The sequence below is a fragment of the Vulpes vulpes genome, chromosome 9 (genome assembly GCF_048418805.1).
Source record: "Vulpes vulpes isolate BD-2025 chromosome 9, VulVul3, whole genome shotgun sequence".
NCBI lineage: Eukaryota > Metazoa > Chordata > Mammalia > Carnivora > Canidae > Vulpes > Vulpes vulpes.
The window spans coordinates 75,525,413-75,546,095 of NC_132788.1; the positions used below are offsets into that span (position 1 = coordinate 75,525,413).

The 20,683-nt window shown below is 42.9% G+C and overlaps 1 protein-coding gene across 4 annotated transcripts in view; it reads left to right on the plus strand.

The window, feature by feature from the left end:
- Window positions 1-20,683, plus strand: part of FRMD4B (FERM domain containing 4B) — a 320,836-nt gene that overhangs the window by 144,695 nt on the left and 155,458 nt on the right. The window contains exon 1 of one of the 4 annotated variants that reach the window (XM_025984930.2): window positions 3,150-3,622. The exons of the other annotated variants lie outside the window; for them this stretch is intronic. Within the exon in view, the coding sequence (XP_025840715.1) occupies window positions 3,461-3,622 (162 nt within the window). The 5' untranslated portion in view covers window positions 3,150-3,460. Of the gene's footprint in view, window positions 1-3,149; window positions 3,623-20,683 lie in introns of those variants that run through there. 4 annotated transcript variants of the gene reach the window in all.

Consider the following 20,683-nt stretch of genomic DNA (forward strand, 5'->3'; position numbering starts at 1 on the left):
TGAAGAAAGAAAGAGAAAGAAAAATAAATTATGAACAAGATAATTTTGAAGCCAGCTTGATTTAGCTCCCTTTCCAGTGGAAATTTTAGACCAAGGGTGTGTGCCTGGGATTTGGTTTGTCCCGTGTGGTTAGTCCATTTTAAGAATGATGCCACACTTGGGTCACTCTTTTCTCCACTGCTGCACATCTGGGTTCAGTTGCCAACACCCCCACCCCCTGTTGATCTCTGGTGAGGAGGAACTTGCCTTTCCTTCCCTGTCCTGGAGCTTCAAACTTCTTCTTCCACAGAAGAGGGAAGCTGTTTGTGTAAGAAGCAGCATCAGAGTGGATGTTGGTGTCTTTATTTGTCTTGCGTCCATCTTTGAGCATCTACTGCCTCTCCAAGTCCCCCAGCAAAGGTTGGCTGTGCCAGGGAAGATGGAGATTCAAAAAGCTTTCTGGGAACTTGAATGAAAGCAACAGAATTGCCCCCTGCAAGCGAATCACCACCAACTATAACCTCCAACCCATAAAAAGGTGTAGGAAAATAGATGTGCATGATTAGTTGAAATTAAAAACAATACCAAAACCACCTTACTTCTGTTTTATCTGCATACAAAAAATGGAAACAATTCATGATTTGAGGGGTGGTGGTAGTTTTCTTTGGGTGCTTACGCTTTGCCAGCTACTACAGTAAACACTTTCTTTTTGTTTTATTTTATTTTGTTTATTTATTCCTGGGAGACACAGAGAGAGGCAGAGATATAGGCAGAGGCAGAAGCAGGCTCCCTGCAGGGAGCCTGATGTGGACTGGATCCCAAGGACCCCAGGTTCACGACCTGAGCCGAAGGTAGATGCTCAACCACTGAGACACCCAGGTGCCCCTACAGTAAACACTTTCTATGCAATATTTTACTTAATTTTCCCCAAAACCCTAGATGGTGGATTCTGATATTATACCAATTTTATAGATGAGGACATTGAGGCTTTGTGGGTTTAAGGAGCTTGTACAGGTCTCTAGGAACAGGAATTGAAGTCACGTGTGTTTCTCATAGGAGACATGGCTTCTGCCAACCATGCCCCACAACAGTGCTTTTCTCCCTTTAGTGTGAATCTCCCGGAGGCCGCGTGAAGGCTGGGATTGCTGACCTCACCCCCTGGTTTCTGATTCTGGAGTGGGCTGAGAACTTGCATCCCTCACAAGGTTCCCCCAATGATGTTGATGCTGCTGGATCAGGCCTGGCACTTGGAGAAAGAACCCTGACACCACATCCCACTTTCCAGAAAGTAGTATAAGCCCCCAACTTTGGAAATCTGGAATGAAAATGACTGAGGTTGGACTTGAGCAGTGACTTTAGACCTGTGCACAGAGGGATAATAGCCCTGGTTTCTAGAGCATCTCTTCTGAGAGCTTAGTGTCATGAGACAGAGATAATTGACCTGCTGGAGGTTTTATTCTGGTATTCCCTTTGCTGCCCGGTATTTCCGAGAATACAGTCACACTGCATCGTTAAATAAATGTACCACCTCCATTCACTCATACTAACACTCCATTTTTGAAGACCAGTAGTTTTCCATTAGAAGGATGACATTTCATTTTCGAACCATACTTAGTTCAGTTTCTTTTGATTCTGTAGGACCTAGTTTATTTTGTGGAAACACTGTGACCATTATGTTGGGAAACATCGTCAGAATGCTCATACTCATGGGCGCATAGAGTAGATTTACCGGGAGGAATTGTTTCCAGATCTCGGATCAGGTCTTGTGTCCAGTGAACTAATTCAACAGAAACTCCTAGGTGATTTTATTAGTAATAAAAAGAAGTAAAAATAGTAGGAGAAACGTCATTTAAAAGTTTCCCGATCATGGGCATTCCCAAAACAATAGGCACTTTGAGAACACAGTTTTGTGTTCTGACTGATTGAGTTTCACCTGAATTAAGATTCCAAAGGCACATTTGAAACCTGAAATAAAGCTGATTTACTTGTCGATAATCTGTTCTGAAGCCTTCTGAGCTAGTTCAGGAGAAAGGCTTTGGCGCCTTACCTCCCTGCCACTCAATAGCCAAGATAACAGCCCAGGTGTGAAACCACCAATAAAATTGACAATTGTCCTACAGATGGATTCAGAAAAAAAAAAAAAAAAGACATCCTGCAATTTGCTGCAGTGCTTTTGCTGTAAGAAATGTTATAAAAAAAGAAAAGAAAAGAAAAGAAATGTCATACTGTTATATGGAACTGAAATCTACACATATTCTAAACAGAGACTGGCGGTATGTGGGGCTCCTTGGGCTCCTTTTCCCAAATGCCTTAGGCAATATCAATTCCAGGGGGAGAACTTTAAAAAAAAAAAAAAACATTAATTATCTGGTGACTTCATGAGTGGTCAAACAGTTTCCTTCAGTTTTGAGTCGAGAATAAACTACCTGTGCCATTCTGTGCTGGCAACTAGCTGCTGCCAGACATATCCAGAGGCTGCATTTTCCAGAACCGAACCAAGGATTCTCTTGTGAGCTTCTATTTTCCAGCAAACAGTAACTGGGAGCTATTCGCTGGAGACCAAGAACACACTCTTTGTAATTCTCATGAACTGCCTTGCTGCATTGGAATTAGCGCGGCGGGAAGCTGAGGGAACCTGCCCTGTGGCGGGGGGCAGCAGCAGGCAGGCTGTCGTGTTCTTGGAGACCCTCAAATGGGGAGCAAAGACCAGGTTGTGCAGCCAACGCCAGACACAGACACCGTTGCTCTGAGACTGGTGTCTTCATCTCCTGCCTCCAGCACAACCAAGGAAACGCTCAGGGCTGTCTCCCCCCCCCCCCCCCCCCGCCCCGTCTCCGCTCCCCAGGGAAGTGGGGTCCAGAGGGATGCTTTGGAGGTTTTTTTTTTTTCTTTTCCCCTCCTGCCTCTGTGGCTGCCCGGAGGTATTCATCAGTGTGCACAGAGCAAAGACCCTGTAGTGTGCAGTGAGATGCTCCCCAAGGCGGTTTAGGAGGCTCCGGCTGCTGCGTGTGTGTGTGTGTGTGTGTGTGTGTGTGTGTGTGCGCGCAGAACGTACGTGCAAGCGGGAGGCTGAAATGCAGCCCTGGTCTTTGCCTGCCCCGAGCCGCTCCGCTCCCGCCCCTGCCCTGCGCGCTCGGGGCGCGCGGGGGGGAGTCCCCGCCGGCCTGGGCTGCCCGCGCCCCGGGAGCGCAGAGGGCTCGCCTGGCGGAGCTTAGCGCAGCTCGCTCGGCGCTGCCAGCGCGCGGGGCGGCCGGGGCGGGCACTGGGCTCGCGTGTGCCAGCCGCGGCCGTGGGCTGGCGGGCGCCCAATCCCGAGCATGCGGCGGGAGGCCGGCCGGGGCGCCCGGTGAAAGCCGAGTTCGGGGAAGGCTTGACCCCCTCGCGCCGCCGCGGCGGGGCTTGCTGGGCTGCAGCTGCGGGAGCCGGGGCGCGCCCCCCACCCCACCCCACCCCACCCCGGGGTCCCGGGGAAGCAGGCGGCATGGCTTCGGTGTTCATGTGCGGAGTGGAGGACCTGCTGTTCAGCGGCAGCCGCTTCGTGTGGAACCTGACCGTGTCCACGCTGCGGAGATGGTACACGGAGAGGCTGCGGGCGTGCCACCAGGTGCTGCGGACGTGGTGCGGGCTGCGGGACGTGTACCAGGTGAGCCGGGCGCCGCGCGATGCCAGGCGCTCTTGGGAAGCCCGTTCCACCTGTAGGATTTTATCCTCCCTCTCCCCCTCCGCCCTTGCCTCGCTCTTTTCGACTCCTAGAGGGCTGCTTGACTCTGGGGTCAAATGTGTGGGTTCAGCGTGTGTGGGTAACTGTTGCCTGACAGAGCTTGTGGATTTTGCCCACTGGGCGCGGGGGCACTTGCGAGCTAGGACCTGCACTTGCAGAGACATGTTACACAGTGATGGTGTCCACTGCCTGGCACTTGGCTCGGAGAGAGCGGCAGCTTTGCAGCTTTGCAGCTTTGCAGCTTTGCAGCAGCAGCAGCAGCAGGGTCTGGCTGCAGGAAGCCACACTTTGACATTCAGATGATTCCTTCCTTTCCATTTTATTGGGGTGGATGGGGGGTGAGCATTTCGGGGACCGGCGATTTCACGCCAGTTTACCATCAGAGGGGCCTTGCTGGGTTTGCATTCTTTCCTTTGATTTTATTTCAGTTTTCCATCAGGCAGCCCCAAATTGCAAGGCAGAGCCAGGAAAAGCTGATTCTGTGTCTACTGGCTTGCGGAGGAAGGACAGCAAATTGTGAACACTTCGCAGAAGGGTGATGGCTAGGGTAGGGAGGGCTGGCCTGGCAGATGGTTGGAATGCTTACGTTGGGGTTTACTCCCCTCGCACAACACAGCCTCTTTATTTCTCTGCTGGGTCCCATCCTGCAGGCAAAAAATGCAGCAACTTTGTTCAACTAGGAGACCATTCATCTTCTCTGGGACTGCTGCTTCTCTGGATTTTTTATTTTTATTTTTTTGGACAGTCATTTGTGGATTTAAAAGTCCTCTGCTTGAGTTGTTAATATCTTTGAGGTTTTTTTTTTTTTTTAATCTACGCTGTATTTAGGAAGATTATGCCTGGTGTTTACTATCATCACAAAAACATCATCCTGTTTTCTTCCCGATGTGGAAGTAGCTTTGTTGCAGATCCTAGAGTCCCCCTTCCTCTGACCCCAGGCCCACTCTGGCTAGAATTTGCATCTCATTGTAATGAGTCCTATGTGCCATCAAGCCTCTGGTTCTGACAAGCTGTAGCCTTCCATCCATAAAGCAAAATTAAAAGAATAGCCCCTCAGGTTAAACTGGGACGATGTAAAAAATCAGCATTCCCTTGACATCGCTGACATCTGTATCATCCTCATTATAATGTGAGCAACATTTGATTCATGCTTTCATGACTCTTGCTTTAGAAAACATGTCCCTGTCGTCTTGTATTTTGTGAGAATGCAAAGGCCAGACTGAGACGCCGGGTGGCATGTGGGGGTTTGAGAGTATTACAGAGCTGTGGATAGAGCCCATCTGGCCACTGTAGACAGATCACCTGGCTTCTTGAAGCCAGAAGTGTGTGCCTCTCTGCCTTTCTGTCTTTGGGACAATCATTGTTGCATTGGTCTGTAGGACATGTGACCCCCATAGAGTTTTGTTTTTGCTTTTTAATGTTGAAGAAACTTTTATAAGTTGTATCAATAATTATTTTTAAGCAGAACAGCCACTTGAAGGACTGTCCTGCCAAACTGTAAGTTTTCTCTTCTGTAAAATGGATGGTGACTGAGCCAATACCCACTCAGGATAATAAGAAAGGACATCTAAAATCATGATGGCCATTTTTATGAGTATGGTCAAGTAGGAAATGATCTCCAAGTTTAAAGTTTCCTATGCTTTGTGAGAAGTAAGAATTCTTAAAATATTTTAAGGCTTAGGAGAATCATAGATTTTTTCATTGCACAAACGCAAGTTAATTGCTAGCAAAGAAACACCATTTTCACTAATGCCTTTTAAATGTTGAGCAAGAAGGCAGTGACTTAAATTGTTTAGAACTGTAAGGCAGGAAAATAAAGTGGTTGATACCTTAGGCTCCAAGTTAGAGAGACATAGGAATAAATCCAACCTCTGCCTATGTTTGATTAAGTTACTTAATCTTACCCTGCTTCAGTTTAATCATTCATAAAATGGGAAATATAATAGTACTAAACACAGAGGTTGATAAAAGAATTACTTGACACATAAGATATTTAGTTCAGTGCCTAGAGTTTAAGAAGCGTTCAATAAATGTTATCTGCTCTGTCATTTGGAATTTATAATAATGGAAAACCCAACTCTAATCTACAAAATAAAAAGAAGGGACTTTTGACAAACCAGAAAGTCGAGCAGTTGAATGAACTGCAGGTATGGTTTGATCATGGCCCAATGCCTGTTGCTCATTATTCTTTTAGCCTTCTCTTGTTCATGTGTTGGCTATTTCTTTACTGGTTTCTTTCCTGATGATAGCAGAGAGTTGCAGTGGTTCCAGAGCTTAGATCCACCTATCAACCCATCCAGAAAGAAAGAAAATTTCTCATCTCTAAAGGCTATTAAAAAAAAAAATTCCGAGTTTGCACTCTGATAGGTTAATTTAGGGTCTGCCCACCCTCAGTACCATGCACTGTATGGCACAGGGAATGGGATTATGATTCAGGCATTTTCAATGGGAGTGATAGGACCACCAAGAGGCAAAAATTATTTCTTAGGAGTGGGAAGGGGGCACAGAAAATCTTCCTCTTTTTGTGTGTAAAGCACAGATATGCATACATAACAGATACACAGTATACTTTTGGCATTAGAATTTGTAGGGGGAGGGGGTGACTAACAAACAAAAAACTATCTACAAGGCTCCTTAAGACGATGATAATGAATATAACTATTGAGAAACACTAATTACATTGATGGGCTAAGGCCAGTGGGGGAGCAGACCCATTCCAGTAGCTGGTAGCTGGGAGTGAGGTTCGTCCCAGGCAGACTACATAGCTGCCAAACAGTGGGGGAGGGTCAGAGCTCAGTTGGGGTGAGATCCATAATGTCCACTGCACCTGCCTTATTAGAATCTCAAAGCTAGAGCTCCCTAAAAAATAGTTCTTTTTCAAGGTAAGTACAAAGATTAATGACAAACACATTTCCAAGTATTTTGCCGCAGTAATTCGAGTTAACAGGGTGCGGGGCTCATCATTAGAATACCCTTATTGCGATCCAGTAATTGCAAATTCTAAATCATGAAGGGGAATGTTCAGTGGTACTGCCCAGTTTACTGGCATATGAACAGGAAACACCATAGGGTTACAGATTTATTGAACCCGATTTTTTATCGTCTTGATAATAAAAAGGTGTCATGTTTCTTGCTTGTAGTCTAAATAGTTTTGTTTGTAAGGAAATCCAGGGTTCAGTCACTCCAGAGAGAAATATAAGGGTGGTGCTGGAGATATTAGTTACATGAAATACCTGGCAGTCCCTGGGGGGATGTTTTGTTTATTCATATACTGTAAGTGAAATAAGATCTCCCACCTATTCATGCAGAATTTGGCAACAACATTATTGCCTGGCTGGCACAGCTGAGAAGGCATAATTTCTCTGGAATTGGACACTTCCTCTATGTCTAGATACTGGAGAGCCACGAGGCTTAATTTGCCAAAAACCATGAATAATTAAGGTACTAGCTATAAGGCAGTTCTGTAATAACACGACTAAATAAAGAGCAGGCCAAAGCTATACTGGGCTGCTTTGAACAAAGACTTACTTCATAAGTAAAAGTTTGAATTTGGTTGAAGTAGTAGGCTGGGACATTTATCTTCAATTTGGGATTAAATATTAAAAGCTGATTCATCAGCCATTTATCTATCCTGCTGATATTTTGCCTGGATGGGTTCTGTTATAGCAATTAATTAGGTTTAACAAACAACTGAGGTGGAAAATGATGGGAGAATGTGGTTGAAAAAAATCAACACTCTTTGCTTCTTATTCAGTGTGACATGTTCTAACAAAGCCCTCAGTTTGTTACTTGGGTTTAAGTTTTCCCCTCATCTCCAACACCTCAAAGGTAGAATTTCTTGCAAACCCTGAATAGAGTCATTGCCTCCCCCAGGAGGTTAACTTGGACAGAATTTGAGATACTTAAGTGACCTTAAGAGGCTGGGTCAGCTCCCCTGAGGCAAGCAGTTGGCACTGAGGGGTAGCACACAGTGCAAAACAGGCAGAGGCTGTAGGCTCCAAGTTCAGCAAATTTGACCTTGACCAAATTGCTTTCACTCTTTGGGCCTCCTGGATAAAAGAGGAGAACTGTAGTACCTGCATTATGGGCAGGATGAAAAATTCATGAGATAAAATCTTCAATACTGAACACCCTGCCTGGTACATGCAAATTGTTCAATACATGTTAGCTCTTGGGTATGCATAGCCCTTACCACCAGACCCATAGAAGGTCCTTGATTAAGGGTACCTGGGGGTATTACCATTGTTTTTCTAAGTGATACTAGTTCTCTGGAAACTAAATTCCCATCTTTGCAGTCAAGGATGTTAAGTAAGAGAGACTGTGGCTTCCCACAGTGGGAGTAGGGTGAGCCTTGTGTATTTGCCCTCGTATTCACACAGTAGGCCCGTATTTTGTTTAAGCCAAACAAAAAAATCTAGGGGATCACAGACCCAGTAGGGTCTCAAAGGAAATAATTTCTCTAAATCCAAGACTCTGATAATCCATAAACTGGTAACACATGAACTTTGCATCCCACCGCATTGGCTGGGCAAGACCGACCTCCCCAAAAGGCAAGTTCCCCATTGAGCATTCAGTGGCCAGTGTGCATCTCAAACCATGTGTATTTTGCCTATCCCCAGCCTTCACTCTCTGAATTACACAGACTAGAAGAGGGGCTTGCAAACTGTGACCCGCAGGAGAAAACTGTCCCTCCTCTCATCATCGTAAGTAATGTTTTATTGACACAGAGCTTCCAGTTTTGGTAAATAAAGTTTTTTTTTAAAGATTTTATTTATTCATGAGAGACATAGAGAGAGAGAGAGAGGCAGAGACACAGGCAGAGGGAGAAGCAGGCCCCATGCAGGGAGCCCGACGCAGGACTTGATCCCAGGTCTCCAGGATCAGGCCCTGGGCCAAAGGCAGGTGCTAAACCGCTGAGCCACCCAGGGATCCCCTGTAAATAAAGTTTTATTGGCACACAGCCCTGCTCATTCATTTACATGATGTCGTGGCTGCTTTTGCACTGCAGCAGCAGAACTGAGTCGTTAGGACTTAACTACTTACAGCCAGGTAGTTGATACAAAGACTGTATCGGCCACAAAGATGAAAATATTTACTGATAGGTCCTTTACAGATAACATTTGCCAGTTCCCATACTAGGAATAAAGCAACACATTGGATAGAGAATGCTAGAGGAGGAAAAGTCCAAAATTCAATCATAGAAAAAAATAGAACTTGAAGGAATATGAAAGAATTTTCTCATCAAATACCTAGTCACCAGGAAATTAGTGAACAAATATTCAAGACGAGTGTTCAGTTTACTTTTACCAGGTCCTTTATGGTAGAACATGATTGAGGTTACAGATTGATTCATTCTGTGGTTCGTTTATTTGTACCTTAAATAATGATCAAAGTGCTCGGCCCGGCCCTGCTACTGTGCCAAGGTATCAGCAACACAAAGTCAAAATAGGCATTTTTTTCTGCCCTCGAGGAATCTATTGTCAAAGACGGGAGACAGTTAAGGAAATGAAATGCTACGTGCACAGTGGAGGGAATCTAAATCAGACTGGACTAAAGCAAAAAGAGAGGAGAAGGGAGTCAAGGGGGCTTCCTGGAGGAGGTCATTCTCAAGCTGAAGTTCGAGGGACAGCTAGAACTTGGAGAGAAAGGCAGAAGGGCATTTTGGGCCTAGGAAAACGTGGCTTTGGGGGAATCCTAAGTTTTAAGGCCGATGGGGAGAGAGGGTAGGGTGAGAGAAAGAGAAAAAGAGAGCTGGAGTCAGAGACAGAGATTTTGATTGAGAATAGCATCTGAATTTGAGCAATCTTTTACTTTAGGATTTTGATGTTTTTCCTCAGATCTTTGGGGGTAGGGGAGAGGTTGTTTTAGACCTTTAGACAGATTTGGGAGAGGGTGGCAGGGTAGAGGCGGGAAAGGCAGCTGGGAGGCTGTGGCAACGATCCAGGTATGTTAGGCAGGAGAGGATAGGTTTCACTCTGGCAGCAAACAGCCCCAGCATCCTGATAGCTTGAAGAAGCAAAGGTTTGTTTTTGGTTCACGCTACCTGCCCAGTCACTGGTTGTCTGTAAGCTCTGCTCATCACTGTCACGGAGGCTCACAGAATGTTCCTGCATGTTGCCAGTTACCAGGATGGAGAGTGAAGAGCCCTTTAAAGGCTTTGCACTGGCAATTAGGTGCTCGGCCTCTACGTGGCTCATGTGACTTCTCGCAGGTCGTTGATCGGAGTTGATCCCGTAACCCACTCGACCACAGGGACTAGGAAAAGGGATCTTATCATGGTACCGCATGAATGCTGATGCAGATTTGATTCCTGAAACAAATTTACAAGCAGGATGTTTACTAGAGAGCACCCTGGGAGTGACTCCTTTTTTTGAAGGGGGTGGTGGTGGAGGGAAACGTAGGTGGGGGGTGAGTTTTGCTTGAAGTGACCTCCAGGAGACGTTAGTTATATCAGCTAGATCGAGAGGTGGATGTGGGAGTCCATTGTAATGGCTGGTTGTTCTGCAGCCTCGAGGGGCTTCCCGTCACCCTCTGCCTTTGCTCCTGCTGTTTCCTCGGCTTGAGATCCCCCCAGCTGGATCCACGCCTGGGAAACCGCCCTTCCCTCCCAGGCACACGACCCTCCCTGCCTTTTCACCTGTGTCTCCTCGCTTGTGTGGGCACCCACCTCGCACTGGACTGCAGGCTGCTGACAGAGTGTCTCTGCCTAGGACATAGATGGTGCTCAGCGCATGCTGGGTGGCCTGGGGAATGACTGAGCATCCAGGAGGCCTGTGGTTCCCCAACCACAGGGGGTGAGTGAAGAGGACCTGCAGGACCTGGAGATGTCCTCGTGCACAGGTCCTTCTCTTCCATGGACAACTACAGTGGCAACATCCCTTTCTAGAAGGGAATAGAAAAAAGCAGGATGAGCAGAGGAGAAATGGCTTCAGCTGCCCTCCTGGGTAGTTCTGGAACTGAGAGTTGTCCCCATCGGGAATAAGAGGGCTGTTCTCCCGGCCAACTTACATCAACCCATCGTTGGACGTGGGGTGCCCTTGAGAAAGAATGTGGAGTGACCTTGACGTAGGCAGCTCTTTAAGGGAGGGCGATGCCCAGAGGGGCTGTGGGCTGTCAGTTCAGAATGCCTCCAACAACTGAGGGACTAAGTCTGGGCAGCACATCACAGCATCTTCTACAAATGCCTGCCCAACAGGTGCTGGGATCAAAGCCTGAACTGAGGAAGGGCCCACGGGAAGGAAGCGGGGAGTAGGGATTGCATTGACGTGAAGGATGTAGAATCTGGCTTTATTTTAGAACATGGCCTGACTGTCTCCGGATTGGATCCTACCTTAGTGAAGGGATCGGGTGGCCATGGAGTCAGTTAATAGCAGTAATACACACAGAAAGGAGAGAGAACTTGGCCAATAGGGGAAATACGAGTCTCCTTATCACAGAGAAAATTTGTCTTCCATCTTTTCTGGTAGCCAAAGACTAGGGTTTTATGGCAAGGAACTGACATGCTAAGATACCCAAAACTCAGAAGGAAAACTGCCTTAATGCTCTAGCCCATCACTTCACATAAATACATTTCTAAAAGACTGTGTTATTTAAAATCAACAAGATCGGTCTCAGTTATATTTGAAAACAATTGCAGACTCTTTGTTGCACAGCTTGAAAAACACCAAGTTAAGAATAGACTCTCCTGCTTTTTCCAATGGGTGTTTGTTTCTCCTTATACCATCTTGTCTTGGTAGAGCTGCGGCGCAAAATAACTTCTGTTTATCGTGTACTGTTTATCATAAACATGAAATTTGTGTTGTCCAGCTTGGTGGTTGTAGAAAAGTGTGACTGATTCGAGTGGAAAAATAAGATAGGTAGCTCTAAGTTTTGTAGACAAGACAATATGATGTAAAGCATGGAAAGGAAGCAGAAATTAAACTCTCATGAAAAAAATTAAAGTTGCCATGTAATTAATTACATGTATGTGTGCCTAGAAGTGTTCATATATAACAAATATAAATCCTGGCATCCTTGAAATAAACTTAGCATGAAAGAGGCTGACAAATGTGATAAATTATATTGTGCCATTTTCCCCTCATGTCCTAATCATCTTTAGTCTCTTGAATTTTGTGTTTGGGCAAAGCTTGTTGCTTAAATCACTATTTTTCTTTAACTAGTGCTTTTATATAATCTCATTGCCTTGACTTGATTAATAGCTACTAATTATTTAGCAGCTGCTGTGTGCCAGGCCTTGTCTTTGGCATTTGACATGTGTTATCTTAAAACACAAAACCCTTAGAGTTTTTTTTTCAATATACAAAAATATAAAAGATAATATGAGTAAAAGTCCATGCACCTACCTCCCATTTTTAAGACATCTTAATATTTTGCCATGTTTACTTTTTTGAAATATAATATAATTGTAAAATCGGATTTTACAATTGTAAAATCGATTGAAACCGGTACTTTTCCTTTCTCCCTAAAGTCCTATCACGAAGTTCATGTTTCTCATTCCTGGGCATGTTTTTATAATATTGCCACATATGTTTGTATGTGTTCCATATATATATATAAACAATATATATTACCACTGTGTTTGTCAAATGTGTATAAGGATATATCATTCTGCTACCTTATTAATCTCTCAACAAGCTTTTGGGATTTGTCTCTAAATTCATTTTAATCCCTATATTCCATTGCATGAATATAACCAATATTTTGTTGGTGGACACTTAGACCGTTTCCAATTTTTCAGTGTCTCAAAATACTACAGTGATTGTTTTTGTGTTTGTCTCCTTGTGCTTATGAGCAAGAACTTCTCCAGGGTATATACAGAAAATCTTTAGCTTTATGAGATGTCGTGCCTTATCTTTGTCCTTGTAACAGCTCTACGAGATGATATCTTGAACCTCACTTTATTGGTTTTATATACTTATTAACTAATAAGTCACAGTGCTGGAATTTGAATAGTGCTCTGGCTGACTCCAGTGCTCAGCCTCCTGCCACTGACTTGCTGCTTTATTTATTAAAAGGTAAACAACATGTGGAGATAGAATCTTATCAGTTTATTCACTTATTCATTCACTCAGCCAACATTGAGTGGAAACATAGGCTGACCCTTAAAAATGAAGTCTATACACTCAGTTTGCCTGAGTGCAAATCCTCACTCACCTTTTGTTAGTATGTGAGTTCTCTGAGACTAAATTTTTCTTCTGCTATAAAATATAATTATAGTATCTAATTTAAAGTGTTTCTTTCCCGGGATTGTTCTAGAAATTCAATGTATTGATACTTTCAGTAAACCGTGTTAGATATAAGTGTGGATGGATGGATGGTTGGATGGATGGAGGGACTAGTGCCTGGCAAATGGTTATCTTTATATGTGCCATCTTCTCAATGTCTTATGTGTGTGAGTAACCATTGAAACCCCTACAGTCTGCAGAATCCTTGGCTCCTCCTTTCTCTTCTCCACCAGAGATTAAGAACTATAGGATACTGTAGCGAGCAGGACAGGGACCCACTGAGCACCGCAGAGAGACACTGCCCACGTGCTTGCGTGGCACAGCTTTTTATCCTGGGATTCTGACATCTTCTGATTCTGGCATGACAGCAAAGATGCTCAGAACTATTTGGTTGGTTTCTTTCTTTCTTTGCAACCGAAGCTATTAAACTTTCTTCGTCTCAACTCTGAACCCTAGACTCTCATGCATGAAGGCTATGGGACCCCACTGACTGCTGTCTCTCTCATCTGGATGAGCTCTCTTCTCATATGACCCTGAGATTTGCAACTGCTAAGGAGATCCAGTTATTATAAGCGTCATGCTACCCTTGGGTAATGTCGCCAGCAAATATTTTTACAGAAATAAGTTTGTCTCATTAAAATGTGATTAGATGCTTATTATCTTGAGAGAGAAAAGGGCCTTGATAAAATAGGGAAATAGAATGAGCTGTAGTCAGCTGGACCTGGTTTAAAATCAAGGCTTCATGACTTACCAGCTGTGTGACCTTGAGCCAAGTTGCTTAATTGCTCTGGGCCTGTTTCTTTACCAATGCAAAACATAAAATACTACTTACATTTGCATGGTATGGTGCGAAGGTTAAAAATAACATGGGTTGAGAAATAGTAGCTTTTTGGTTGCAAAAATTTGAACCCCTTGCTCAAACTTGATCCTAAGCCTAAAGTAATCATGCTAGGAGTTATGAGTACAAAGTGTGACCAGGATAGAACTCCAAACAGGGTCCTTTCCTAGCCATGTGACATGAGCAAATTACGCGACCTCTCTGTGCCTCATTTTCTTGTGTAGGAGATGAAGATGATAATAGGACCAATCTTCCAGGGTTGTTGAGGGAGCAACACAGATAAATAAAGATTTCAGTAGGGTGCCTGGCTCATGGTAGGCCTTTAAAAAGTGTTAACTATGGTTTTTTTTTCTACATTTTCTATATGTCGTATATAGTGCTAAGCACTTTATAGTCACCATTTCATTCAGTTCTCCTAACAGTGCCATGTAACAGGTATTATCGAACCCCTTGGCTAATGTGGGAAATATGTAGAGCTACTGAGCAACTTGTCCAAGAGCAAAGGTTGGAGCTCAGTTCTGTCTAAAGACAAATCCCATGCACTCAGCCATCACATGCAAGAGGCTTAGTTTACAAACCGTTCAGCCAAAAAAAACGAAAAAACAAAAGAAAAGTTCAGCCCCTTCCTTTGCTCTGTTTACCCACCTGATGCCTTAGGACTTCCCCAGTCTTCACCACTCCCTCTACCAAATCCCATAGACATAGCAGGAATCAGTGAACTAGTTGAGACTAAATGATATATATTCTCAATCCAGGCTCCGGAAGTAATTCAGATCATGCCATTCTCTTACTTGTTTTTGTTTGTTCGTTTTCCATTCTCATATTTGAATCCTCAGGTGATGTCCCAACTCAGAAAAAGCCAGCCTCACCATACCCACAAGGCCCCGGGTGATCAGCACCTCCTTTCTCTGGGTTGTCTTCACCCCCACTGCCAGCAAACACACACTCAGCCTCTGGTGGTAACTCCTCACACCCATCCCCTAACTCTTCTCCAGTGACACTGGCCTCCCCTCTCTCTCCTAAACCTACCCAAGTGCATTCCAACCTCAGACCTTTTACCATTGGGGTGTTCTCTGCCAGGAACCCCATCACCCAGAAGTCCACACGTGTCCTCCACCTCCCCCTCCACTACCTGCAGGTCTTTCTTCAGATGTCACCCAACCCTCCAGGCCACCCCTGACCCTTCCCGCATCCTGCATTATTTTTCTTCCTAACCCCATTGCCACTTGACGTTAGAACTTTGTTCAGATTCTCCTCGGTGTCTGCCCAAGCAGAATGTTAGTGGAAGACGTGCAGGGCCTTGGCTTTGTCCACTGTAGTAGCTTCAGTGCCTGGAACCTAAGATATCCTTTGGAAATACTTATTGACTAAGTGAATGAAGGAATCTGCTTTACATTTTAAGAAGCTCACTCTAGCCAACCTGCCGGGTACAGCTAAGGAAGGGGAAGACAATTAGGGCACTGTTTTCTGATGTCCTGTGAGACGCGGTGGGGACCTGGGCAGGATGGTGGTGGCATGTGGTGTAGGGGGACACTAAGAGTCTGGAGGAAAACGTAGCATTAGGGGAACTCTGTCCAAAGGGGAAGTTCGAGGTCTGTAAAGTTCTGGAAATTTCATACAGGGGAAAAAGCCATGCAGGCTGAAATGTCTTTGTATGTGTATATTTATTGGTGTTTTTGTTTGTTTGTTTTTTGTTATTGAAAATAGCCCCAAGCCAACCTAAGTACTTGTTTGGGTTCTCTGATGTCTTGAAAAGCAGTTTCTGGATAGCAGAGTAGGTTATTTCCTGCAGGGCCCCTGAAAACGGGCTCACCCCAGGACCCTAGGTCTTATGCACAGCCGGCTTCAAGTCCCCATCTGCGCCCAGCCCAGGGTGGGGAGCTTGGCAGCTTCTGCAGTTTCTCGTCAGCTCTGACTGTCAAGTGATCACTGTTTCCTGTGCCCAGCCCTGTGGTTAGGTTCTGGAAGGTGCCCTGTTTTGCCTGACCAGTGCTGACAGACACTTCTGACATTTTGCTTTCCTTTTTCTTTCTTTTCTTTTTTTTTTTTTTTCTTTTTTGGCATTCTATGGACATTGCTTATCATTCTGACCCTGTCTCCTGTCATTCCCATCCACTGGAGTTAAGGATAGAGGGACCCTTTGGATTTCCCTGGATTCTTGGGAGAAAAGAAAAGAAAAAAAAAAAAAACAACCTTTTTTTTTTTCCCCCTGGTCTTCATTAGTGTTTAATTAAAAGCTTGCTTTCCCTAGGTCTTTGGCTATGTCTAGGCTTTTTAAAATTCTGCAAGCACAGACAATATAAAGAGAATTTGACCCTTTGAGTTATAAGAGCTGGTTATTGTGTCTAATTATCAACCTTAAATAATGACAGAATCATAATCCCCAGCACAAAAAGTAATACTAGGAATTTCCCAAATAATTCCTGAACACAGAGTACATGTACTTTTAATAAATAATCTAATATCAGTTTTTAAATGAAATTATTGGTTAAATTTGGAACAATTCAGTCAGGATATAAAGAATCTTAACTCTCAACTCATATTTAAATTTATTGCAGTTCTTTCTTCCTTAAGATTTTTATATATTAATATTTCTAGGTCTTGATGCCAGATATAGTTCTAGCCAAGCTCATAAGATTTTGCTCTCAAATACCTTTTGGAAATGGTATTTTTTTAGTGAATGTGTTTTTCCTTTAATAAACTTCAGAAGCCAACTCTGAGTTTAAAAAAAAAATTTTTTTTTGAGACCTTACCAGAGTCTAAACAGTGCCCTGTATTCACAACCAAACTGGATCAGTTAAAAAAAATTTTTTAAGGCTCCTACGCTACATTAGGTGACAGATATGGCAAAAATTTGCCGCACCTTTATGCTATATATTGTGTGTTTTAAGTAAGTAAAATTTAATTATGGTCTTTCTGTCCTTTTCTTTTTCCTCCTGACTTTTTTTTTTCTGTATATTTTCTTGGAGCTAACTAGGTCATGTTTAAGGATATGAATAATTTATATATATAAATGTATGTGTGTGAGTACAAATATACAAATAAATGTATATATACATATGTGTATATATATGTATGTATATATAAATATATGACTATATCTAAAGTTTTTCCAGAAAGGAGAACCATGAACCAATGTATTTATCAAACATAACTTTTACTTTTTTCCCTCCTCTCTTCAACATCACGATTAAAGTTATGTTATGACCCTGGAATAACTGCTCAGTACCAATAATATGGTGAAGTTCCATCATAGATTGTATTTTTTAGGAAGTTGCTATCAAGTTTGAGTTTAAGGTATGGGAAGTTGCTATCAATTTTGATGAAGTTCAGTGAATGAAAATTAGTGAACAACTTCATTTGTTTCCATTGGTTTAAAGAGAAGAAACTAGAGAACCAGAGAGATGGTTATGTGCCGAAGCTCCCGTGTCATGTCCCAGCTCAGCTCAGCTCCCCTGCCTGTGAAATGGGTCCATGCTATGGCTGCCACATGGGGGCATTGAGTATTTAAGTAGGGAGCAGTAGAGCGAGTCACTCACAATGTGGTACTTGCCCGCTCTCCTTCCCCAGCAACCACTCATCCTGTGCAAGACCAGGTGAGTCATTGCAAGCTTGAGGAACGTCTGAAGAAAAACACAGACGAAGTGGGCAACAACAGTGTCATGCCTTCCTAAACCAAAGCTGCTTCATTCATTATTTAGAGATATTTAATGACATCTGTCCATTTTAATAGACCTTGTAATGAGATGAAAGGCTTTATCTATTTCCTTTGAGTGATTTATACATATCCTTTGGGAGCTGGGGACGTTGGAGTCAGATGGATGTGAGCCCTGATCCTGTGGCTAAAAGGCAGTGCAGCCCATAGCATGATGAGTCTTGTCATCTATAAAATGGGGACATAATATCTCATAGTATTGTTGACAGGTTTAAGTGGGAGAATGCCCTGGGACTACTCACTCCAGTACCTCACCCCATTGTGATGAGAACTTAATAAATTATAGTTTATGGAAAAGGCCCTGACTACTAAAATAGGCAGAAAAGACAAGGACAAGCATCCTAGAAATGGGATCCTCTTTTCCTCTCTCATCTAGGTGAGCTTACCTAAAATAAGAATAAGGGAGCAGGGCAGCCCTGGTGGCTCAGCGGTTTAGTGTCTGCCTTCAGCCCAGGGCATGATCCTGGAGACCCAGGATTGAGTCCCACGTCAAGCTCCCTGCATAGAGTCTGCTTCTCCCTCTACCTGTGTCTCTGCCTCTCTCTCTCTCTCTCTCTCTGTGTGTGTGTGTGTGTGTGTCTGTCATGAATAAATAAATAAAATCTTAAAAAAAAAAAAAGAAGAAGAATATTTTGAAGCAGGAGAATTAAATGATAATTGATCTGGTAAATTGGTATAATCTTTTGGAGGAAAGGTTAGTGGTATCCAAAATGTGAGATATGTGACCTCTCTGACTGAACATCTCCACTTTAGGCAGTCATTTTGAGAATATTCTTACATAATGGTACATGTAGAAGATTTTCATTGCACTATTAGTTGAAATAGCAAACCATTAGATACGTGAATAAATAAGAGAAAGCATGATAAAATGGTAATACCTCTGTACCATGCCATTCCATGAGATCAAGAGGAAGAATGAAGTAGAGGACAGCTTCCCCAAATTGTCAGTGATATAATTTTGAGTGAAAACAAACACACAAGACAGAATAATATACAGGATGAGTGTGTGTGTGTGTGTGTGTGTGTGTGTGTGTAGAGTGATAAACAGATACAGATATTATGCAAGAAATATGTGTATGTATTCCTTTGCTTGGGAGAACCAGGCTGGAAATATATACACCAAACCATTAATGATGTTTACCCCTGGGCAATGTCAGTGGATGAAGGGAGTTTTCCACTTCTTTTATTTTCTTAATTCTGAGTTTAAATTTTTTTTTATAGCAAGGATTTATATAATTTTTTGTAATTCTGTAAAATTTCCTACTTAGAACAATTGATCCTGCCTATTGTGAAAGTGTTCCTGCAGAACTGGGGATCTGTCCCAGTTAACCCTGTGTCACTGCACCCAGCATGTAGTCCATTCCCCCAAGTGTTTGTCTTGTATGTCCATTTAATAATGATTACTAATCATTATTGATGTGATTACTGTTGAATACAGTAATACTTGTGCTCGTTTGCATACCATAGAGCTTTTTATCATTATAACATAAGTCCATCAGTATAATTGTTACAGAAATGCATGGCTTTTTTATTTAAGATTTTATTTATGTATGTATGTATTTATTTATTTATTTGAGAGAGAGAGAGAGAGAGTGCAAGCAGGGGGAAGAGCAGAGTGGGAAGAGTGGCAGGGGAGAATATCAAGCAGACTCTGCACTGAGCACAGAACCCAAACTGGGACTTAAGCTCATGACCCTGAGATCACAACCTCAAGATTATGACCTGAGCCAAAACCAAGAGACAAACACACTCAACTGACTGAGCCACCCAGGTGCACCCCGAAATGCCTATCAGTGGTATATATTCACCAGATTTTTAAAAAATGTATAGTGGCATGCATATTACATTAATATAAATTTTTTACAAAGGTGAAATCATCATATACATCTTATTTTGAAATGTATTTATTTATACACATGTTTAGATACTGGCCTCTCATTATTTTTTGTAACTGTTGTATATTCAGTGATATGATTGTACCGTAATTACTTCCATCAATCCCCTATAATGGGCATTTAGATTGTTTACAATATTCACTAAGACAGTGCTACAGTGAACATCTTTGTATGCAGTACATTTGTGGGAAATTTTCTGTAAGATAAAAACACCTTGTTTGGAAGGAATTTGGATTTCCAAAAAGGTTGTACCTATTTATACTACTGTTGAATGAACAAGAGTGTTGCTTTTCCATACCCTAGCCAATAACTTTTGATTTATGCTGCTCTCTTAGCCAGAAATTTATTTCTTATATCTTTTTTTTTCATTTTATTTCATTTATTAGTGGAGCTGTCTGATTTTCATAACTTTCTTACAGGCCATAATGCTCAAAACACTGGAATTGTTCTTGCCTGAGAACATCGGGGGAAAAAACATATTCTATGTTTTATCACAGTATCAAGTGGTTTGCATGTTTTCAGAGCCAGACTTGAGAGCAAATTTTGGTCTCTTATAAAATGTTTATCATCTCAGAGTAGTATGGAATTTTCTTGTATGCTTAAAATAAGTTTAAGTAGAGCACTGCATAAATCCAAGTATCATAAAGATAAATTATCATTCAGCCTCTCTGTCACGCATTTCAATATATTTCGATGTCAAGATTTCAATATAGCCAGAATAGTTCTTGCCTTTTACATTTACTCTACTGTTTAGGTCATACTATGGTTTCCCCATTCACTATTGAGTGAATTTCAGCAATTTTGTTTTGTCTCTTCTGTAAATGTTCTATACTTCATTTAGAGAAGCTGGAAAGGCTCACTGAGGCTTTTATTTATTTATTTTGTAACAAGGGATAAAGCTTGGGGCAGGAGAGCAAAACAATGCACCATCTATTTTCTCTTTTTCATCTTAGATGCCCGAGGCCTAGAAGCTTATTGGGCGCTCTCAATCCATATTTATCAACTTAAATATAATTTTGTCATAGTTGAATTGTCTCAGTGAGATTTCATAGCCACAAGCAACCACGAAACTGTCTTTTGTCCCATTCTGGGAGCCACTAGAACTGATTATGTAGATGATGGAAACTGCTGGTCCCATTAATGCCGGTGGTTATCCAAGAAGCACCTGACCCACAGATTTGTTTGTGTATAGAGTTACACCAGGGTCAGCCGAACTCAGGGGTAAGTTGGAATTGCCACAGGAAGCCCTTCAAAGAGGCCTCTTGTCACATTTTAGCTATCCAGCTCTCACCATCAGCATCTGCTAGCACC